The sequence below is a fragment of the Betta splendens genome, chromosome 13, assembly GCF_900634795.4.
Source record: "Betta splendens chromosome 13, fBetSpl5.4, whole genome shotgun sequence".
In the NCBI taxonomy this organism is placed as follows: Eukaryota; Metazoa; Chordata; class Actinopteri; order Anabantiformes; family Osphronemidae; genus Betta; species Betta splendens.
Genome location: NC_040893.2, coordinates 6942025 through 6963429, shown reverse-complemented (window position 1 = coordinate 6963429; position 21405 = coordinate 6942025). Strand labels below are relative to the sequence as shown.

The following is a 21405-nucleotide window of genomic DNA, read 5'->3' as shown; positions in this document are numbered from 1 at the left end:
GCTACAGGGGCAAGAAAGGGGTGGAGGAAAAGAGGGAGGCTGTTGCCAAGGCAACCGGAGCCGCGGTGCTCGTCATCACGAAGCTTCTCCTGCATTGTCTATGTGTGTGTCTGTGGATACAGTGCATGTGAGTTCACCCTCCTCTCTCCAGACAGGAGGCGAGGACATCCCCCCTCTAACACTGTGCCAGCAGAGAGAGGACGAGCGAGGGAGGGAGCGACACAGAGGCGCAACGCAGAGAGAGAGAGCGAGAGAGAGGGAGAGAGGGAGCGAGAGACCGAAACCCCATAATGCACTGCACGCTGCAGGGCTGAAGTCGTGCAGATTCATCAGTTCCTGTTTGGAGGGACCGTGTGTGAGCGCACACACTCGTACACCCACACCGAGCGAGAGGAAGACGCGGGCGACCAGGCAGGTGAGGCTGCTTCCCTTTGAGCTCGTGGACGGCTCCCGCTTTTACCGGAGGATCCGTTTATCCGTCTCCTTCGGCCGCTTGACAGGAGGAGAGGGGAGACTTGCTACACACTGACGACAGCGAGTCATTAATATTTGACATGTTATGATTCTGACAACTTCCCTGCCTGTTGCTAATAACGGGTGCAGTTTTCTTCTGCCTTGCAAATATCCAAGTTTGGGCTTTTTTGAAAAGCGGGTCTTTGTTTTGTAGAGGCCATTTGGAATGGCTGATTTGCATGTGGATCACCGGTGTCAGTTATTGTGTCTCGCCAGGTGTTTTGCGTATGTTTTCCTTTCTTTCACCAGAGCTGATCTGAATATGCTTTACATGTCCCTGAATTATGAGAGCGCTGCTGAGCACAGTGCAACTTTTAGGAAATGACAACTCGTGCAGCAGCAGTGCACACAGTGCTGTACACGCTGCCGTTCTGGATGGTGTAATGTAATGTGTAATGTAATGTAATTTGGTTCAAGCCCAGCATATTTATGTTCAAACACACCGATTATAATTAATGAAATAATCAGCAAAAGTTAAATAATTTCAATGATGATGGGCTGAGTTTATACTGAGTTAATTACACAAACAGACACGTTTTTTTAAATGTAAGACTGACTATGTCGTTTATTACAAAATGTCTCAAAGCAGTGAATTAAGTTACATTTTTATGTGATTAAGTTTCCAGAGCTCTTAGTAATGAAATTAAAAAAATACGCCGAGTTCACGTTACCACAAACACGTCAACACTGAAGTCAGTGCTATTTCTGGGCCACGCATGTTGTGCCAAAAGACAGCTGCTGCAAGACGATTGGGTAAAAGCGCGTCCCCTCCGCTACTGGTCATTTTGTGGTTTAACGGCCAACGAGGCTTCGACCATATCTGTTGAGCCAGAAGCCCAGACGGGCTGGGATGCACGTCTGCGGCGGCTCAGGGCAGGGACTCTCAGAGTTGATTTCCCAAGGACTCAGACCCACCCTGGGACTTTATTGTGAAATCATGTTTCAACACTGTCATGTGGAGACATAACAGACTGTCAAAATGAGTGCTTGGAGTGAGAAATAGACTGAGTGGTTAAACTCATCCGGACATACATCTATTCTGATATCAGAGAAAGGCAGGATATTCAAAGGTATGTAATATTCAAACCCGAGGTTTTTATAAAAGACAGTGCAGGGTAATTGTATTTATTTCACTCCTTATCACATTAGAGCGTCTAAGGAGCTTTAAGATGCTTTATGTGTGTATCTTAGCACCTGTGTTATTGTGTTATGCGGATTTGGAGGGGTATTTATGCTGATTGTTCCAACAGCCTATGCAAAGAGCTTTTGCTGTTTGGCAAATGAAATGCAGGAAAAAAAAAACTGCCATAATGCAGATCAGACAAGGAAATCTTTTGAATATTCAGTTCGGCTCCATTTAGCACTGACAGAGAAATGCTTCTATCTGCTGCAAAAAATCCACCTGTCAAAACTCAAAATGGAGAGTCTCCGCTTTTTATTACGCTTGCCTTCAATAAGAACCCCCCCCCCCACCCCCACCATAACTATCTGAGTTTGTCACCTGATAGAATTACCCTCCAGACTCCTATGTGACAGTAGCATCTGTATCTTTGTCTCTGCTCTCTAATAGTTCAGCGGCGGTGGAACGGGAGGCTCGCCGCCGCCTGATTAAAGAGTAAAGAGCAGACATGTATGTGTCTGAATGCAGCACAAGCAGGAAGAAAGCAGCAGGGTGCAGCTCTGGGTATAGTTATAGTTAAAGGAAGAAAACGAAGACAATGCCTTGTTTTTAACGCTGGCTCAAGTTGATCACAAGAGTAAATCCAGCAGAGCAGCACGCGTACTCAGGCCAGAGCCTCTGGACAATGATCATTCATATATTCCACTACAGGACGACGTCTTGACAGGTTGCAGCATTATCCATTTTCTAAGGTATCAAGAAAATGATTGGTAGCAGAAAACAGCTATTGATAAGAGAAAGGAGAGAGCTACAGTACAGAGGTGCAGGTCCTGCAGTTGTAGACTGAAATAGCTGCTGTTGTTTGAAAACGAGCCATTTAACGATTTGACCCTCAGCTACTCAACAACAGAGCTCAAGTCAGTTCTGGGTTTGATGCACACTGGGTCGCCCTGCTGGATTTTCCATTCGGAATCATCAAAGATGATGCATGGGTCCAGATTTCTTAGCTTAACTTCAACTCCTTCTCTGTTTTTTTTTTTTTTTTCTTTTCTTTTGTCATTTTCTCCGTCACTCCTGTCTTTAATGATGTGGAACACCGGTGACACGTGTTCCGGGGTCTGTAGGAACACTCAAAGATCCCTCCCTGTGCCTCCCTCTGCCAGCAGACCTCATCAGAGCACTGAGCAGGAACCTTAGCGTGCGTTCAATTATCTGCAATTGCAGCAATCATGTGCGAGTCCAAGCCTTTTGCGGCGCTTTGTTTCTCCGCCTCTGAATTTGTGCCGTCAGACCAGACGCCTGCTGGCAGAAAGTACATGTACTCAAGTGAGGTACTCAGGTGTGATTATGAAGTACTTGTTATTTACAGTACTTGAGTATTTCCATTTATGCTGATTTGCCCTTCTACTTCAACACGTCTCAGGGGAGACAAGTGTTTTGCAGAGTCCTATTCTAAAAGTCTCACGGGGAGCTTTTTACCTCCTTTCATTTGCAATAATATAGAATACAGATACATCGATATTGTGACTCCTTAACTCCAAACTTTACATTTGACTTGTACATGACTTCTTTTATCATTTATTCAACAAGCAGCTCGAGGGTGAAAACATCACACTAGTTAAGTTACACTGAGTCACAGAGTGTCTTGGTAACATTTATGCACATGCCATAACTAGTCACAGATGTAACACTTCGTCCTTTTAGTAAGTGAGTAGCTGATGGAGAGTGAACTCTGGACTCAAGAAACACAACAACTGACAATCAACAACTTATATGTTAATGTTGCGAGCAACTTATTTCTGCTGCCCCCTGTGGCCATTTGAAAGCTGCTTACCTACAGTACTGCAGCATTAGACCTGAAATCTGTAGCTCATATTGATATTTCCTTACAAAGTATAACGGCGACACACTGCACAGACAAAGCTTTTTCCAGAATCCTGTTGTATTTTTAGAGTCCAAGTGTCAATCCTGATTGAACACGTAAACATCTGGAGACGCTGCTCGTGGCCCTTGAAGACAACTGCAGGGCCATTTTTGGGAAGGGGACAGTGACCTGCTCCAAATTGAAACGTACATATTATGGGCGTCTGTAGTGCATCACTTTGACTCTATGAGCGAATTGATAAATATTTATAGAAGCCAGAGCTAAACATTAACAAAAGCAGAGCAGAGATCCATCATAGCTGCTTTTGAGGCCAGGCTGCAGGCTTCTGTTCAATCAACACCTTTCTCACACACACACACACACACACACACACACACACACACACACACACACACACACACACACACACACACACACACGCACACACACACACACACACACACACAGTGATAAATTTTGAACACCCTGATGTATTGGAGCCACAAGTCAGTGATGTGGCTCTGAGTCATTTGGTAACACCCACCTGACACATACACACACACCTCCACACACACACACACACACACACACACACACACACACACACACACACACACACACACACACACACACACACACACACACACACACATGCACCTGATGTAGTGTTTGATGGAGTCAGACGCCATGGCAACAGAGCTGTGACTCTTGCTGTCCTGTGAGTGGACTGAAACTGTGGAGGAGGGAGGAGAGAAGCTAGCAGCTAGTGCCGCTGCTCGAGTGCAGCTTTCATTATTCCCAGTCTCTCATTCTCATTCTCTCTGTGTTTTACTTCGGCTTTTTCCCGTCCCCCGACCACGACTGCCGCTCGCACTGCATTTGCTTCTCGAAGCGACGAAAGGGCGAAGTTGATCAAAAGATCACCACAGGAAATGACACCGATACACACAGCTGCAACCAGACAGTGCCCTGGATGGCAAATTAGGCGTTGACACGTTATTTATAAAGTGACCTTCTTGCAGCATCCCCTGCTTTAAACCTGGTCTCATCCCTCGTTCGCTGTCTCTTCTTCACTTGTGTTTTTAAAGCGGTGCCATCGTGAATGGACAAGGACTTATGGAGAGAGGGCTTGTGCAGGTGGACACGTCTCGTAAAACAGTATCCGTGTGAGATTTACTGCCTGGAGATACAGACGGAGGCGGGGAAGGCGCGAAGGGGAGGGAGGGAGGGGGAGGGAGGGATTTGGAACAGCACAGGTGATTTGCAATTGTGGCGTTTTCACGGTCTGATTGTCAGTGTTTGTTAGCATAGGCGCACGCACGCACACACACACACACACACACACGCAGGCAGGCAGGCGTGCACGCAGTGTGACACAGTGAGAACGTGGCTGTTGACAGAAGAAGTTTGTCTGAGTCAAGTTCCCCCCGCCTCCCCCCCCTTCCTCTCCCTCTCCTCCCGCCTTTGCATAAGATCCTATTGCGAGCTGTGAAAGGTGAACTTGCAGCCCGCTGTGGATAAATTATGTGTGACATGTTTAGCTGCGCTGCCTTATATGGAGACGGGTGTTTCTGAATACTGTAGGGCCGTGGCCAAGAAGGAAAGGAGGGAGAGGAGAGACGCGAGGGAGTGAAGGAAAGGCAGGGAGAGGAGGAAGTGGAGGAGGAGGAAGGAAAAGAAGCAGGGGAGGGAGGAGAGGGCAGTGCCGCGAAGCAAGCATGAGGTTTTCACTTTCCATTCTCCCTTCAGCAGCAGTCAGATGAGTCCTGGCAGACATACAGTAAGTCGTTGCTGTTTACTCTGTGTGTGTGTGTGTGGGGTTAGTGCGCGTTTGTGTTTGTTTAGACACAAGATTGAGTTGTTGCTTACGCTCCCTGCGCTGTTCTGTCATATCGCTTTTGGAATTCTTCACCACCATCTGGATGTTGACCGTGATGTGTTGACGTGCGTTTGAGTGAGTTAGAGGCCCGTGTGTGTGTGTGTGTGTGTGTGTGTGTGTGTGTGTGTGTGTGTGTTACCGTTGGTTGTAAAGCAGAGCGGACTGAGGGCTGGCTGACAGTTGTGTTTCATTGTTAGCACGCGCACGCTAGCACGCGTTCATCTTACTACAACACTTCTGTCACTCTCATTCCCGAAATCCCACTTTTGTGCCACCTAGTGTCGACACTAGAGCTAAACGTCCACACGCGTCCAGGAATGAATGGAAGAAAATGCAAGCGCACGAGGCGACTGGCGCCGACGCACGCTCGCACACATGAGCGGCGCTGCATCAACCTGCTTAAGCGCTGGAGCACTGCACATTTACACTGCTGCTGCCCACAGGAAATGACTCTCACTTTACCTGGGCTGTTGGCACCGGTGACACACACACACACACACACACACACACACACACACACACACACACACACACACACACACACACACACACACACACACACACACACACACACACATGAAAGTGCGTGAAATGTAGCTTTAGTTTAAAGTTAACCTAAACTAAACTAAGCATAATAAAAGCTTCACTTTGAAACGTGAGTAATGAAATAGAAGGTTAAACCTTATTTACTATTGATGCCATGTGACATGCGTCTGTATGTTTATGTTGCCTGATGTTTGGAGCACGCATCCAGATCTCCACCTGTGCATCTCTGTTAGAATTCCACCTCCTCACCTCCCTGTCGCTCACTCCTTCTCTCTCTCTCTCTGCGCTGCTCTTCGTCTTCCTGCCTTCTCTTCATGTTTCCCGTTGCCCGTCTCACTCGTTGCTTCTCTGCAGATCGGAGCAGGCAGATCTACAATGTCATTAGAGTGTGGAGCAGCAAGCAGGGAGGCGCTCAGATACATACTGAAGTCCGTAGCACGGAGGAGTGAACAAGTTTGTGTTGGAAGCAAGGAGGCGCGGGTGCAGGGTGATCTGAATGTGACTGAATGAGGTTTCTGGATGAAGGTGTCCTCCTTTCTTTGCTCGCTCGTCCTTCAGATGATGTCGTCTCCTCTGCGTCCTCGGGGCTCAGGGCAGGTGTTTGCGCGCTCGTGTGACAGAGTTAGCGTGTATGTGCATAATGACGCCGGCTCCCCCTCTTCCTGGCGCTATTTAATTATCAGCCGGGGTGCATGCGTGCTCTGAGCAAGGTGAATGCAGCACAGAGTGGAGACGACAGGAACGCAACACGTAACAGGCGCCGGTCGACCGCCGGTCGCTCAGACGAGCGGCCGGGGGAAGTCCTGAGAGGCCATTTGGTGAGTGGCAAAATCACACTGAGTCAGTCAATGGTGTATGATTGCTGTTTTCCCCACAGTCTGCAAAGCTGTCACTGGACTAATGTGCACTAGTGGAAGATGTAATCTATAGTAAATACAGCCGGCTCCACAGAGGAGCCCTCTGTGATTTCTACAGATTAAGGTGTCAGACTGAATCACTGGTCATAGACAGCTGAAGAGGACAGATTATTCTCCGTAAGGCCGAACGCTGATCAGCACCTCACGCGTGTGTGTGTGTGTGTGTGTGTGTGTGTGTGTGTGTGTGTGTGTGTGTGTGTGTGTGTGTGTGTGTGTGAACTTGAGGGGAGCATTCTTTTGCTATTTCCTCATTTGATCCAAAATACCAGACTGTGGCATCTCAGAAATTCATGGTAGGTCATACGGTAACATTGGTGGGTCATCGCCTTTATAATCTGTGCAGTTAAAACACATTTTTACATATTTCGCTTTGCTGCGTTGTCGTCTGATGATCGCGATCATCAGCAGAGCGTGTCCCCGCCGTGTCAGGCTCTTTGCATGTATCACTTCCTTGTTCACCTGTAGTTCCACAGCGTCTGCTGGCATCTCTCTATAGGGGAAGTGGAGATGGACACAGTACTGTATGTACACAGGCTCCATGTTTGAAATGACACCTGCAGACGTGTTGCATGTACTGTAAGTGGACGGACTGCTTCGCCTCTGGTGTCTGTCTGCCTGCCTTTCTCCCAATCTCCTGTTTGTCACTCACTGTCTGTCCCTCTCATTCTCACTTTCCCCTGTCTTCCACACCCACTCCTCCCTCACTGTCACCTGCACTCACACATGAACTCATACGCACACCTCCAGCATTGCTATTCCTGAGAGGAGCGGACCGGTCTGGCGCCGAGTTGGTTTATGTCCGTGAACTCACTGACACCCCCCTCTGCCGCTGCATTACACCAAAGTGGCAGCACCGGAGCCGGCTGGACCCGCTGCAGTGAAGGTAGAGGGCTGGAGCAGATGAGCGGAGTGAGCGTGCGCAGCACATATCCACATAAACAGAGAGCCCACGCAGCTCGCGCCGAATCGTAGAGCCGTGCATGGAACCGTTTAAGCTTCTGTCTCGTCCCCGCGTCGACGTGCACGTCAGGCTGTTTAAACAGTTGCGCTGATATCACAGAGCAGACGACAGCTTGCACATGTGCCACTTGACTGCCCCCATTGTCTCCCCTCCCCTCTGTTTGTCTCACATCTGAAGGAGGAAGTCAGTCAGTGTGTGTGACTGACGTATTCCTGATGCGCAGTCACTAAAGCTGCAGCAAAGCAGAAAAAGGATACGGAGAAAAAGAGGAAAGTGAGACGGAGGGAAGAAGAAATAAAAATACTCCTTGGGTCAAACGTTGATTGCTTATGTGTCATGCTCTCTTCCCCTATTTGGGCCAGTCACTGTGGTGAACTACTTTTTCAGCCTGAAGCTGTGGCAACACGCGCTTGTGTGTGTGTGTGTGTGTGTGTGTGTGTGTGTGTTTGTGTGTGTGTGTGTGTGTGTGTGTGTGTGTGTGTGTGTGTGTGTGTGCACATACGTATTACTTAAAGGGCTGCGTCCTGAATGTAAAACCGCTGAGTGACCTTCCACTCATCTGTGTTGTGTGTCTTGTGTAGAAGGTGTAGAAGGAGGAGGTGGATCTGCTGTCTCATGGTGTTGGTCAATACTAATCCGTGTGTGTAACACTACCATGATGCTGCAGTACGATCTGTGGAGGCATCATCATCGCGGCGTATCATTTCACAGTGACCTCACGTCTCGGGGCGCTGAGCCTCTGGTTCAGCCTCCATAAACGCCGCCGTCGCCTCGGCGAGGTGTCTGAGCTCATTAACGTCGCCGTCCCTCAATGTTCCCCAAGCGCTTTGTCCCGGAAAAACAAAACAACAGCGTTTTGTTGTGATGAGATATGGGAAGTTTTGTGAACACGAAATAAAATCTTTTAAGCGTGAGTGAAAGAAAAGGAAACGCGTCGGACGTTTCTCGCGGTGCTGGGACTTAATGTTTTCTTAATGAGCCGTGCTTCTCTTCCTAATGAGCGTATTATGTAAATCTTTTATTTAAAGCCAAATCCTGACATCTTCCCCCGCTGTGATGCCAGCTAGTAACATACTGTAAACCAGCTCAGCAGTGCTGTAGGTTGGAAGTCTGTCTTGTTTGTGTAAATGGAATAAACATGATTATGGTTATGTTACTATAGTGAAGACAGCAGCTAGAAGAGAGGGCGTCGGCCATAAACTAGAACGGATCTCAGAGTCTGTACATGTTCCACGAGAGTATACTGAAGTATTGTACTACACTATTAACCATTATTGTTGACAACTCTGGGTTGGTTTTGGGCTGTGGCACAGCTCCTGCTGACTTGTGAGGTTCAAGTGTGAGCTGCTACACTTTGGGCCTGGGACAATGTCCAGCAGGCAGCAGAGTGACAAGGCCGAGCTCTGCTGACAGAACCCTGAGCGACGATCATGTCACATCCTCTCATCTCCTCGTCAGTGGACCTGGATGCAGCCGCCGCTGTCATCAAGGAGGCCTCATTAACCCTTCGTGCGCCCTGCTCCTCCCACCGTGACGCCGCTCCGTGCGCGCTCTAAGCACCGCTTCTCCGGTTGCCGTGACGCTGATGACCTTGCAGCGCGTTGCGGCGCGGGGGGGGGGGCACCGTGAGAAGTAGGGCGGGGGCCGAGGAGGTGGGAGAACAAAAAAACGAGGACGGCGACTATTAAAAGACGTGCGGCGCGCCCCGAGCCGCTTGCGTGTCCCGTGATATTTCAGGGCGGGAGGCGAGCGGACGTCTGGGTAGCGGGAAAGATTTGGGCGGAGGAAAAGTGGAAAAACAGAGCAGGTGGAGATCAGAGAACGATAAATAAAGAGAGGAGAAATGTCACGATGGTATCAGGCCGCTCCCTCGCTCTGACTCCTCCCTGACTCACCTCGTTTCCCCTCTCACCACCTGACTCCAGCCTCCGCTCCTCCCTTGTACCACATGTTCCTGTGGGCCTCCGTCGCTCTTCCTCCTGCTCATCCTCCTCTCCGTCACCACCTCTGATGTTGCCTACTCCGTTTACTCTCTCCTCCTCCGTGCTCCTATCGCTGTAAAGGGCGGCTCAGGTCATGTATAGACGATATGACGGTCAGCCGGCGATGCAGCGTAACACGAAGCGTCCAGCATCTGCTTGTTGCCGCTGTCAGTCAGCGGTTCCCAGCAGAGAATAAAGGCAGGATCGAAACCCTTCGCCGAATTTGTAACTCCTGAGGAATGTCTGAACTGTCAGCTTTCGGGCCTAAACAAACAAGGCCTTCTGACGGCCAGACAGAAACTGGGAGTTCAGTCTGTGACCCGCTGGGGCAGGTCGGTGTGGACGCGAGCTGGTACCTTCACTTTCTCCTTCTGTCCCTGCGTCTGCTTTGTGAGACTGAAACATGAAGTAACTTGCTTTCCCGAACTTTGTCTGGAAGTCGTTCAAGGCGAATAAACGCTCCCATAATCACTCCGTTTATGTTTTCATGCTTCCTCCCTGTGTTCTGCTCCTATGGCAGATGCAGAGCTGAGGAGGGTCTCTGCACGATGCAAAATCGCACCATGAACGTGGGCACTACAAGCAAGAATGAGGTTGTAGTAAGCAAACATCATGACAGTATATAATAGTATATGAGGTATTTATAGCCATGGCATTTAATGAAGCAGCAGTCTGTCAGTGAACCCACCCCTGTGTCTCAGACCTAATGGATTCAGAAACATGGTCCATGACCTTTGTTTCATAAAGTTCTTGGCTCTGTGACTGTCAAATGTTGTAAATCTATACTGTTAATACCATCACAACTTTGTTTGACCGGAAGCTAAATGTTTTGAGCGTTGAGCGCGCGTCTTTCATGGCCGTAGCCACGAAGCGGAGCGGAGCCGGGACCAACGTGGCATTAACACCGGCCCACGTTGTTTCCTTCAGACGAGGTGACGCATGGAGCCCAGTAAATCTCATTACGCTGAGATTTGTCATGAGACTAAATGTCCAGCCAGGATTTAATATTCTGGACACTTTTGATGGAGTGCATGCGAGTATACTGTATGGTGCTACATTTGTGTGTCAGCCGACCGGCGTGTTGCTTGCACACACCCCTCTCCAAATTATTACCTTGGCTAGTTGATCTGATGGTGTAATAATATCTCCTGCCTCTGGCTACAGGAAATGGCCACATGCATTATTCACACATGCTAAGATGCTTATTGATGACTCCTTTATTTATATATTTCCGCCGGAGTCTTTTCTTTTATGTTTTCTACCTTTGCATACCTTTATGGCTCACTCACAGCTTTCTGGCGGCTTATGCATCTTTGATGTTCTTTATGCTACTGGAGGGTTTGGCGCAAGCTCTGTGGAGAACACGACACGTTGGGCTCAACCCTTATTTGATATAGGCTTGTGTGCGACCTACACTGAAGCTGGTTCACGTTTTTTAGAAAAGTGAAGTTCTTTGATTAGTGGGACACACACCAGCTATTTGCTTTGGAGCTAATTCTCTTTTTTTAGTTTAGATCCATCCAAAGGGGTTTAAAGCTACTGGGCTTTTGCTGGGTTCTCCCACCTGTAAACCTGTAGATTTGCTTCTGACTGACAATCATGTACAGCAGTGGCCATTTTAGGAAAACTAAAACGATCTATTGAATAGTGTCCTACTGTGTCCTGCTTTCAGTTAAAGGCAGTTGATGCTTCCCACCAGCCTACAGTAACATCTGTGATTAAAGAGAAAAGAAGGAAGTTCTAGGAGAGGTCAGGAAGTGAGTAAGAATAGGCGATGGAGGAGACTAATTTTGCCACTCCATATTTAATGCACGGGTAATGGTAGCCCTCTCTGTAGTCTCTGCCTCACCACAGATCTCCTGCCAGATCCAGTGGGCTGCCCACACACACACACACACACACACACACACACACACACACACACACACACACACACACACACACACACACACACACACACACACACAAGCGCGTGTTGCCACAGCTTCAGGCTGAAAAAGTAGTTCACCACAGTGACTGGCCCAAATAGGGGAAGAGAGCATGACACATAAGCAATCAACGTTTGACCCAAGGAGTATTTTTATTTCTTCTTCCCTCCGTCTCACTTTCCTCTTTTTCTCCGTATCCTTTTTCTGCTTTGCTGCAGCTTTAGTGACTGCGCATCAGGAATACGTCAGTCATTAAACGCTGCCTCACCGTTACGGTGAATCTGGCCACTGTGGGTCGCGCAGCGTGTTCCAGTGATAAATAGCATAAATCACTTTTGCAGCATAGACAACCCTTTTTCACCGTGACTCATCTTCTATTTCAGCGATTGCAATCAGTGTGACGAGAGAGAAAAAAGCCCAAACTTGTTGCACGGCCCACGTACGACGTGCAATAAAACCGAGAGTGCAGCAGCTGAGGTTTATTCTTGTACAGAGAAGAATAATTTTAATTTTCTAATAATTAACTTTCAATTAAACAAGGCCCATTTCTGTTTTTAGATTGTTTAATATGCTTTGACGTGTTCACGACTTTACAAAAGAGAAACCATTTATTTCAAGGCACACGTGCCACCATCAGGCAGCTAATTCTTATCATATATGATGGGTTCCTATTAAATATAATGGCTTTTAGCTCATTTAGTTCTGGCTGTAGGGTCTTAAAGGGCTGTTTCTCACCAATGCATGAAGCCAACTCAGCCTACAGTATCAGTCCAGCAGACACACACAAATATCGGTTTTTGACTCGCACTGACTCTAACATCCACTAGTCAGCTCAGCTGTGAAGAGGAGCTCCACGCACCCAAAGCTGCCTGTTTAGGTATGAGACAACCTGCGACGGCTTTAAATAAACCCTTTAAAGTTTCCCACAGACTTTTGTCTGCATTCCTGCTTTATATAAAAACATGGCCGCTGCCCCCATCGCTTATTCTTAACCACGTTGCATCTGTGAGAGTGTGGGGGACCTGGAAGTGATGTAAGCACATGTGGGCAGTAGGTTTGAGGGCACGTACTCTAAGCATAGCAGCCGTGGGAGGTTTGGGGGGGGGGGGGGGGGGGGGGGTTCTGTGCTTTCAACATCCGGCTGTGAGCAGAGAGGTCAGACGTGTTTGGATGAGTGGATTTGAGGCGCTGATGGGCTGTCGGTTGCACGCTGACTAACAGTAGCACTACTTCAATAGCACACTTACTGCTTACTGCATCTTTTAAACTCACTTTTGTTTGTCCCTTCACATAACGTAATGCCTTTCTACAGTATGAGCTTCTTTAGAGTAAAGTAAAGTTTTACTTCGACATCTTATTCCTCTGTCTCGTGATCTCCCTTCTTCACTGTCGTCCTTTGAAATAAATGGTCTGCGCCTGAATGCGTGTGCCTTACTGTTAGCGATATGGTGTTTGATTTGATTTTCCAGCTGAGAGCCTGGCAGCCTCTGGGAGTGTTACCATGATAGAGGATGAGCAAGAGAATGAATGGGAAACGCGTTGGGATGACGCCACGCGTACGAATCCAAACCTATGCGTGTGTGTGTGTACTTGTTTTTGCGCTGATGTGGGGACCATAAAGCATGTTTTTGCCATCAAGGTGAGGACATTGGCAGGTCCCCCCCCGGTCCGAAGGCTTTTTTGAAGGTCAAGATTTGATTTTTGTGCCAAGTTAGAATTAAATTCTGGTTCGGATTAGAGCAAAGATTAAACATCTGCGTTTATTTGTGATGTTTAGGGTTAGAGTAAGGGGCTAGGGAGGCATTATGTCAATGGGGAGTCCCCACGTAGATGTGAAACACAACGTGTGTGTGCATGTGCATGTGCATGTGCATGTGCATGTGCATGTGCGTGGGCATGCATGCGTGTGTGTGTCTGTGTGTGTGTTAAGCCCCTTCCGCTGACACTGTTCCCTTCTCGTCCGCAGAGAGAAGTGCCTTCTTTCGTTGACCCCCGTGGCTGTTTGGCTCTGCCGAAGCCGCCTCTGCCCCCGTGCCTGCTCATGTCTGCTGGAGCTGCCAGCCACAACAGGAGCCCCAGGACTGCCACGACTGCCAGCCCCATCCGCTGAGCCAGGCTCCACACCGCCGACACCGCTCTCCTTCCCTCCGTCTCCTGCTTCGCCTGCCAGGCCTCTCTCAATTCATGCCATTCAGGCCTCCTGTGTGCGAGTCAAGCCGCCCGCCCTCTCCTGCATGCAGATCCTGACACTGTGGACAGACAGCTTTTATCGGCTCCTGTGAGCAGAAGGAGATTGTCTCTTTGTTGTCCCTTCTTGTCCTCCTTCTTCTCCGCTCCTATCTTCTCCTTCCTCCCCCCCTCCTGTCCTCCAGCCCTGCATTTTTTTTAATATGGGCGCACTCGATCGATAATGTGTTTCGCCATTCGTTTCAACTGACAGTTCAACCGTGGAGTGAGGCCGTGGAGAGACCTGGTTTGAGTGTTTAAGAGAAGGGACGAGAGAGAGAGAGATATTACAAAGCAGACTTCTGTGGCCGTCGCACGCCCAGTCCCTGGGAGACAACGGTAAAGGATTCCTATTAAAGTCACAGACAGGCTCTTAGGATGGGCTGCAGGTGGTAGGCGAACCAGCCCCCGGCCTCACAAGCTTCACTTTAAAACCAGACCTTTGGGACAAAACCTCCTAGAGCTGTCTTTTTCCCATGTCCTTTACCTGCTCGCTGTCCTCATTTGTCCCAGCGCCGTTAGAAACCCACAGAGACACTCACACCTGCGTTAGCTGGAAGCCCGTTCCTCCCAAACGACCCCTCCTGCCTGGCTCAAAATGGCGGTGAGCGTGACTCCGATTCGGGACACCAAGTGGCTGACGCTGGAGGTTTGTCGGGAATTCCAGAGAGGAACGTGCTCGCGACCGGACAGCGAGTGCAAGTTCGCCCACCCGGCCAAGAGCTGCCAAGTGGAAAACGGCAGAGTCATCGCCTGCTTCGACTCACTCAAGGTGAGTCCGGCCAACACCTGTGATGTCCATTCATCACGGCGCGCCTCTTCCTCGCGCTACTGTGAGCCTCACTGTGATTTCATGGAGACCAGATTGGGCTGAGGAGTTTAGCGAATACCAGAAACATGCGTGTTGTGCATCTCGGTGAGCTGATCACATAAACATCTGTGAATCATAGTCACAGTTTCCTTTCCTGGCGTTGGGCTTGAGCACAGGCCTGCTTGTTGGCACGCGGCTAAAGTTTCTGTGTGATCGTCACATCAACAGGCTGAATGGGAAACACAGAAGTAGGGCAGCATACTGTCTATTTGATGTTCGGATGGGAGTTCGCGACTATATGCCTGCGTGTGTTATTTTGAGGTCATGCAGCATAGTGGGGTGTTCTCAGATGGCTCTGTAATTTACTGTCTATTTTTGCCCTGGCACTGAGACAACACACTCCCACGATACAGCTCCTTTTCTCGCTCGGAGACGGGGTGGAAGAAAAATCAAACACGAGGACGCGAAATCAGGGAGGAAGATAGACTGGACTGGACCGAGAGGTTCAGAGGGAAAGAAAGAAGCACGTGCATCAGGGGAGTCGTTGCCGGACGCCAAATAAATTGTTAGTTACTGTATGAGCACAACTGGTTTGGAGTGTCAACAGGCTAGAACCGACGCTGAGGGGATGAGAGGCACGTAAATATGTGTTACAAAATTCATGGCACTCAGTCAAATAGCTGTGGAGGCACTTCATTTAATTTCAGCCTCGCGGAGGCGGCGGCAGGTGATCACAGAAGTCGGCGGAATCCATCGTCAGGGGCCCGAAGGGGGAGCTAAATGGTTCTGCTTCACACAGTTGTGTGGAGGGGCTGACCAGGAGCGACCAGCATCAGCCTTTCTGCCAACACAAGTCATAATAATATTGTTTTCCTCATGCTTAAAGTCATCGTGGAACTTTTCCAGCGTAAACAGTAACCAAGATCAATTTCCCCACTGAACCCACATGTTTTAAATGACCTGAACGCAACTGTGAAACCGTAATCTTGCATCAATATTGCAGCTGAAACTATTTAATGCATTAGGTTTTCATGGGAAGTGTTTTTATTAAAGGTCGTAAACCTGAAACACTGGATAACCAGTAGCGGCTTGTGCTTTGGTGTGTGTGATCCAGGTTATCGCTTGAAGACAAGCATGTGTCTGCTGTCAGTGCCCCTGATTTCTGTTTTAGCCTCACAGCTGTGAGTGCCCTGCACACAGGGGTTTCCGGTTAAGCCGGCGTGGTTGTTTTGGCTCATGTGGCCACAGTGGTTCTCAGTTCTACGCTTCGGTCTGCCGTGTTCTGTGCGCTTTGTTTTCGCCTGCTATCAGATTGGCGAGCGGTGTGTTAGTCGGTGTAACTGGAGACCAGAGCTGGAGGCAAGTCAAGCCTGCCTCCGTTTAAAACTGGGGGGATTTCATGTGAAGCCCATCACTGCTATTACTGTTCTAGGCCGCTCTCGTGGCTTAGGTGGGCTTGTTTGGTAAAGGTAAGACAGGGGGGATTTGGGGGGGGGGGGGGGGGGGGGGGGGGGGTGGGGGGGGTATCAGGACAGCAGACAGGCAGCCTGAGCCGGAGAGGGCGAGAGCAGGCGGAGCAGGGAATGTGTGAAAAGGTTTGGAGCCCTTCCCTGCTCTGGGTGCCAGGGCATTCCACAGCCTACCTCCCTCCCCTGCCTCCAGGACAGAATGATAGATCTGCTGTATCTGCGCACGAATTCATAACACGTAGCTGGGCACGGAGAGGGGGGTGAGGGGACGGGGAAGGACGGGCGAAGGATGTGGAGGAACGGGATGGATGGTGGTACACGTGGCTCCGCACTCCTGGGCAATTTGTCATGCCACACGGCCTTCATTACTTTGAATGTAGGGTGGCAGAGGAAGGGGAACGGAGCGGCCTGAGGAAAACTCTTCATATTTGCAGCTGAATAATCTTTTTCACGCCTGATAAATGCTCTGTGCCTATATTTGTCTTCCTGTATATTTACATGTTGAGCTGATCAGGTACTAAAACCCTCACGAGTCATTCTGACTCAGGAAATGCAGACAACTGCTTCTTCTTTTGGCGTCGGTTACATGATTTCAAGGGGATGTTGTCGTGAGGAGTTGACGGAACAGAGTCAACTCACCACTGGGCTGCGATGGGAAAGAAAGGAACAGGCTTTTAACAGCACAGTGAAAGACACAGATGGTCGAATAGTTTAACATTTTTTGTCTTTTCTTTTCTGTATGAAAGTATTGTTATTGTATTGTATTAAAACTGGCACATTTAGCCACCTACTAATTACTCTGAGTCTGAGACTGAATTTGATTCTCAGGAATAGACAGAAGAAGGTTTTATTTTAGCTTTTAGTTTGCTATATTTGACGATTCTCCTTTTCCTGCTAATTATAATTGAAGCCAAAGAGTGTCGCTCTGCGTTAACACAAATTCTAACAAACCTGTTGAGTTTTCATCACTTTCCTGTTGCTCCCACAGCCTCAACCCACAAATGTTGTGTTGTGGCACAAATGTGTGAACATGAATGGACCGAAAACAAACTATTTAAATACCCAAACACAAACATTACAAGCGTTTTCTCAAACAAACTTCAACTTTTAATAGCAGCATTAAGAGGATTTAATCACTTCATGACAAGCGTCTACAACCTTTTGCTTTTACGAGCACCTGGTGCATCTGATCGAGACCTTGACTAGTCGAACGTGTCCAAATGAAGGCTCTGAGTTGTATCCTTCTGCCGCTGCAGTTGCATTAAAAGTCGCGTTGTGAGTTGCGTTCTAGTGAATGTAGTCGTGTTCTAAAACGTTCTTGCTTGATTTGTTCATTGTCGACACCAAAGAAGCTGGTTTGCAAAAGAGGCTGCTGTGTCTTCAGAGCCACTGCAGTTGTTTAAGGGTTCAAGGATGCCGTTAAAAGCCCCGCTGCACCACAGTGCAGCATATGCATTGTTCTTCCCTCTGCTGGTTAGAATAAAGCGTTTGGCTTTGTTTATGTGGACATGATGACCTCAGGCAGCCTCGTGTGAAAGGAAGGCACATGCCAGGGGGACATTATTAGAGAAACCATTTTATATTAGTTCAGATTTTCCCAAAGATTCTGAATTATTCATGTCAGGTTCGAACGATTTCACTGCAACAGAAAGATCTGCAGCTTTTGAAAATTCAATAAAAACGCATCAGACTTTAATGCACGGTGGACTTGAGTGGTTAAATCTGTAGACTTATTACATATGTTCATGTGAACTCTGACCTTCATACTCATGGTCAACAATGAAGCCCATATTCATGAGTCATACAGAATGACGCCATAATCCTGACTACGTAGTGGTCCACATACAGTACAGTAGTTCAGAGTCCTTGAAGAATGTGTGAGGGAGGCTGAGAGCAGATAACAGTGGAATAGGTGAGGCCGTCTGTAATGAGATGAGGTGTGTGTGTGTGTGTGTGTGTGTGTGTGTGTGTGTGTGAACGCACAGCACGGACGCACGTCGGATGAGAACGCTTTGAAAGGGAAGCGGCTCCCACTGCGTTCCTCTGCTCCGTATCTGCATTCCGCTGTCACGCTTTCCCGCTCTCATCCTCTCCTCTCATTACCTCTGCTAATCTGTCTACACTCAGCACAGCCCACACCCTCGTCTGCTCCTTTTTTCCTCTCCACAACACCCCAGACGCCTTCATTTCCAATGCACGCGCCGCGATTTCTACAGGGTCCAGGGCAATATCGTTGCGGGGCGGGAACTTCCTGTAAAGGTTCTGGTTCACTGACGGCCGACTGACGGAGCTGTTCGGAAACGCCTCGGAATCCGTGGAGCGCTGCTCATATTATGTCATATCCCAGAGCTGCAGTTCTACCTGGTACAAACTGCAGCTCTCATTTCAACTCTAATCCAACCTCAATCAGTTCCACAGAACTGACCATCACTCCTTTCCTTCACTTCCCTTTCTTCTTTCAGTATTTTAGCTGATCCGCTATTTATAGCGTATGTTATGGGGCCTATCTGCACAGGATGCGGCGTATCTGATCTGGGCCTTGTGCAAACAGCTGAGGACCGATGACTCTCCTCCGGCCGCCGCTCCGTCCTCAGAGAGGCCAGCGCTCCCGCGTGCGTCCGTGGATCCGCTGCCTCAGCACAGACGCGCGGACGAGCGCATCCATCTCCGAAAGCGCCGCGTCAGCGCGGAGACGTGACACGGCGGCATCGACGCCAAAGCGCGCGCACACAGGGGCACGCACGCGGCTCCGTTTCAGCTCCCGGTACCATTCGTTTACCTCGGTGGCGCTACATGAGGGCGACGCCACGCGTCTGGCGGTGCGTTCGTGGACCTCCGCGGGCCTTTTTTATGTGGCGCTGGAGAGCTCTAGACGTTCAGACAGTCGGAGGGTAATATCGGCATCTCTCCGTGCGGAGTCGTGATGTCCCATTGCTGTTGCTGCTCGTGCTGTTGTGAACAGAATCTCTAATCAGTCCCGGCCCGATCCATTCTTATTAGCCTGTCTCGTCCTCACTCCCCGCCTCCAGTTCATCTACGTCCTTCTCCCTCTTCCTGCTCGCCGCCTATTCTATTTTCAGATGCTCTGTGTGATTTCGAATCGCACCATTTGGCCTTTTTTTTTTTTTTTTTTTTGGAAAGTGATGCCGCAGAAACAACAACATTCAAATGAGACTGCGGACGGGCGAGGTGTGCAGGTGGAGGGGGAGGAACGGGACAATAACTCACTTCGGGACGACCGCTCGTCTGCCAACTCGCTCCCCTGCTTTTGTCGCTTGGCAGCGTCGCGGCTCCGTCTACACCTGTTTGCCTTTGCCTCAGTCTGTCTGACCCTCTGCTCTGCGTCCGATCTCTGGAGACCTTCACATTCACCAACACACAGTGACTCACGGAACAAACATTTACATTTCAAATCATGACTTAAAATGAGGAAAATAACCCGAACCAGATTGCTCATACAAATACTGTGGCTGAAACGTTAGTATTTACTATACAACAGATGTGTACTGTACGTTATGAGCAGAATTTCCTTTCAGGTTTTGTTATTTGCCTAAGTGCTGCAAACATTTCTTTCAGCCAAACGACCTCTGTTCCTCGGGGAGTGCGGTAAACAAGGCTCAACCGAGTAGGATTTCTGCCACTGCGTCTGTCATCAGCGTGTTTGTTGTTCTGTTGTTTTTTTTTTTTAACCCCCACAGTTATAAACATGCATTCATGAATTTGCTCATTGCCCTCATCACTCACTCCTTTAATTAGAAAATAATCAGGGCTGGATGAGAGGTTCATTAAATCTCATCCTTGAGAGCCGTCAGCCACAAATACAGGAGTGGGATATTTATCACGATTATGAAAAGAGCTCAGACGCCTCCTCGCGCTTTGTTTTCTCCGCTGAGGGAGAGGCACTGGTTGGGAGGACAGAATCAACAGGCTCAGAGGAAGGAACGAGACGTGAAGCCGGGGAAATGGAGAGGTTTTAATGAAAGGGAGGGAGGAGGAGCGGGAGGGAAGCGTAGAGAGCAAGGGAGCAGGAAAGGAGGGAGAAAGGAGGAGAGAGAGATCATTAGAGAAGTGCTAATTAACAGAAACCACACTGTTTAGCAACGCTTTGTCTCCATGCAATATTGATTCTCCATGACCATTATGGAGTGGATGTTTTTTACTGCTCTCAGAATGGCTTCTCTCTTTCCCACTTACTTTCTACAAAAGTTAATACATCAGCTCTGGAACATGGCCTCACTTCAACCTGGAAGACTCACTTCACTTCTTTTTTTTTTTGTTCCACCCTGATGAAACGCGTGTTTGTAAAAAAAAAAACAAAAATAGCTGCGAATTGGCCCAAGAAGCCAATATTGTTGTGGAAATGCCTGCATCGGTAATTGCATCATCATGACATTAAATTAGGAGCCAAAGAATGTGATCCCTGCAAAGAGAGACACACACAGACAGGAGGGCGGCCTCAGCAGCACATTATGTCCAAAGAGAGACTCTGAAGGTGCAACCGTGAAGTGGAGGGAGAGGCGAGCGACAGTGATGGACTTCACACGCTGTAACACGGACAGTGACGGACAGCCGGGGAGGCGGGAGCGGCGGCTCCATGCTGTGCGGATGGAGGGGAAGTAATAACAGCCAGACGGCGCTGGACGCGAGGGGCAGCGCCTGAAGAACGTCTGCAATGAGCCCTTTGCTGCTGTAGCGCGTGCCGCCGGGCCTGCTGCCGGACGCCGGGCCGCTTCACGAGGCTCTAACCGGATTACGGCGCTATCGGGCCCGGCCATCGGAGAGCGACGTCGTCTGTCATCGCGCCGTCTCGCCGCTGATAGTTGAAGTCCGTGATCACAGCGACACCGGAGATCACAGCCGAACGCTGAGCAGATCACTCAGGCTTCACTTTCAGGCTGCCTTTGCTTCGCCTGTTGGACAACACGTCCGAGTGCATTGTCAGCGGGAGAATGAGGCGACCCCACCCCCCCCCCCCCTCCCCCCCACCCCCCGCCTTCTGCTGAAGTGGTACAAGCCGACTTTGATCAATGCGGATCGATGTGGATGAGTGTGCAGCCGGAAGGCGCTGCGTGGGGGGGGGGGGGGGGGGCTGATGGCCCCCTGCTCTGTCACGCTGGGCGCTTGTGTGTGTGTGTGTGGGAGGAAATGGAGACACACTGTGTCATGCTTTTCTATGTGTCAGGCAAACA

General features: G+C 49.2%; 1 protein-coding gene across 12 annotated transcripts in view; it reads left to right on the top strand.

Moving 5' to 3' along the window:
• The first annotated feature begins 173 nt into the window (after positions 1-173).
• Positions 174-21405, top strand: part of LOC114867749 (muscleblind-like protein 1) — a 42730-nt gene continuing 21498 nt past the window's right edge. For 3 of the 12 annotated variants that reach the window (XM_029170692.2, XM_029170693.2, XM_029170687.2), the window contains exons 1-2: positions 174-415; positions 13677-14708. In XM_029170692.2, the coding sequence (XP_029026525.1) occupies positions 14535-14708 (174 nt within the window). In that variant the 5' untranslated portion in view covers positions 174-415; positions 13677-14534. Of the gene's footprint in view, positions 416-4770; positions 5278-6276; positions 6741-6765; positions 7723-10400; positions 12588-13676; positions 14709-21405 lie in introns of those variants that run through there. The other 9 variants (XM_029170697.2, XM_029170695.2, XM_055513796.1 and 6 more) reach the window with 8 other exon arrangements.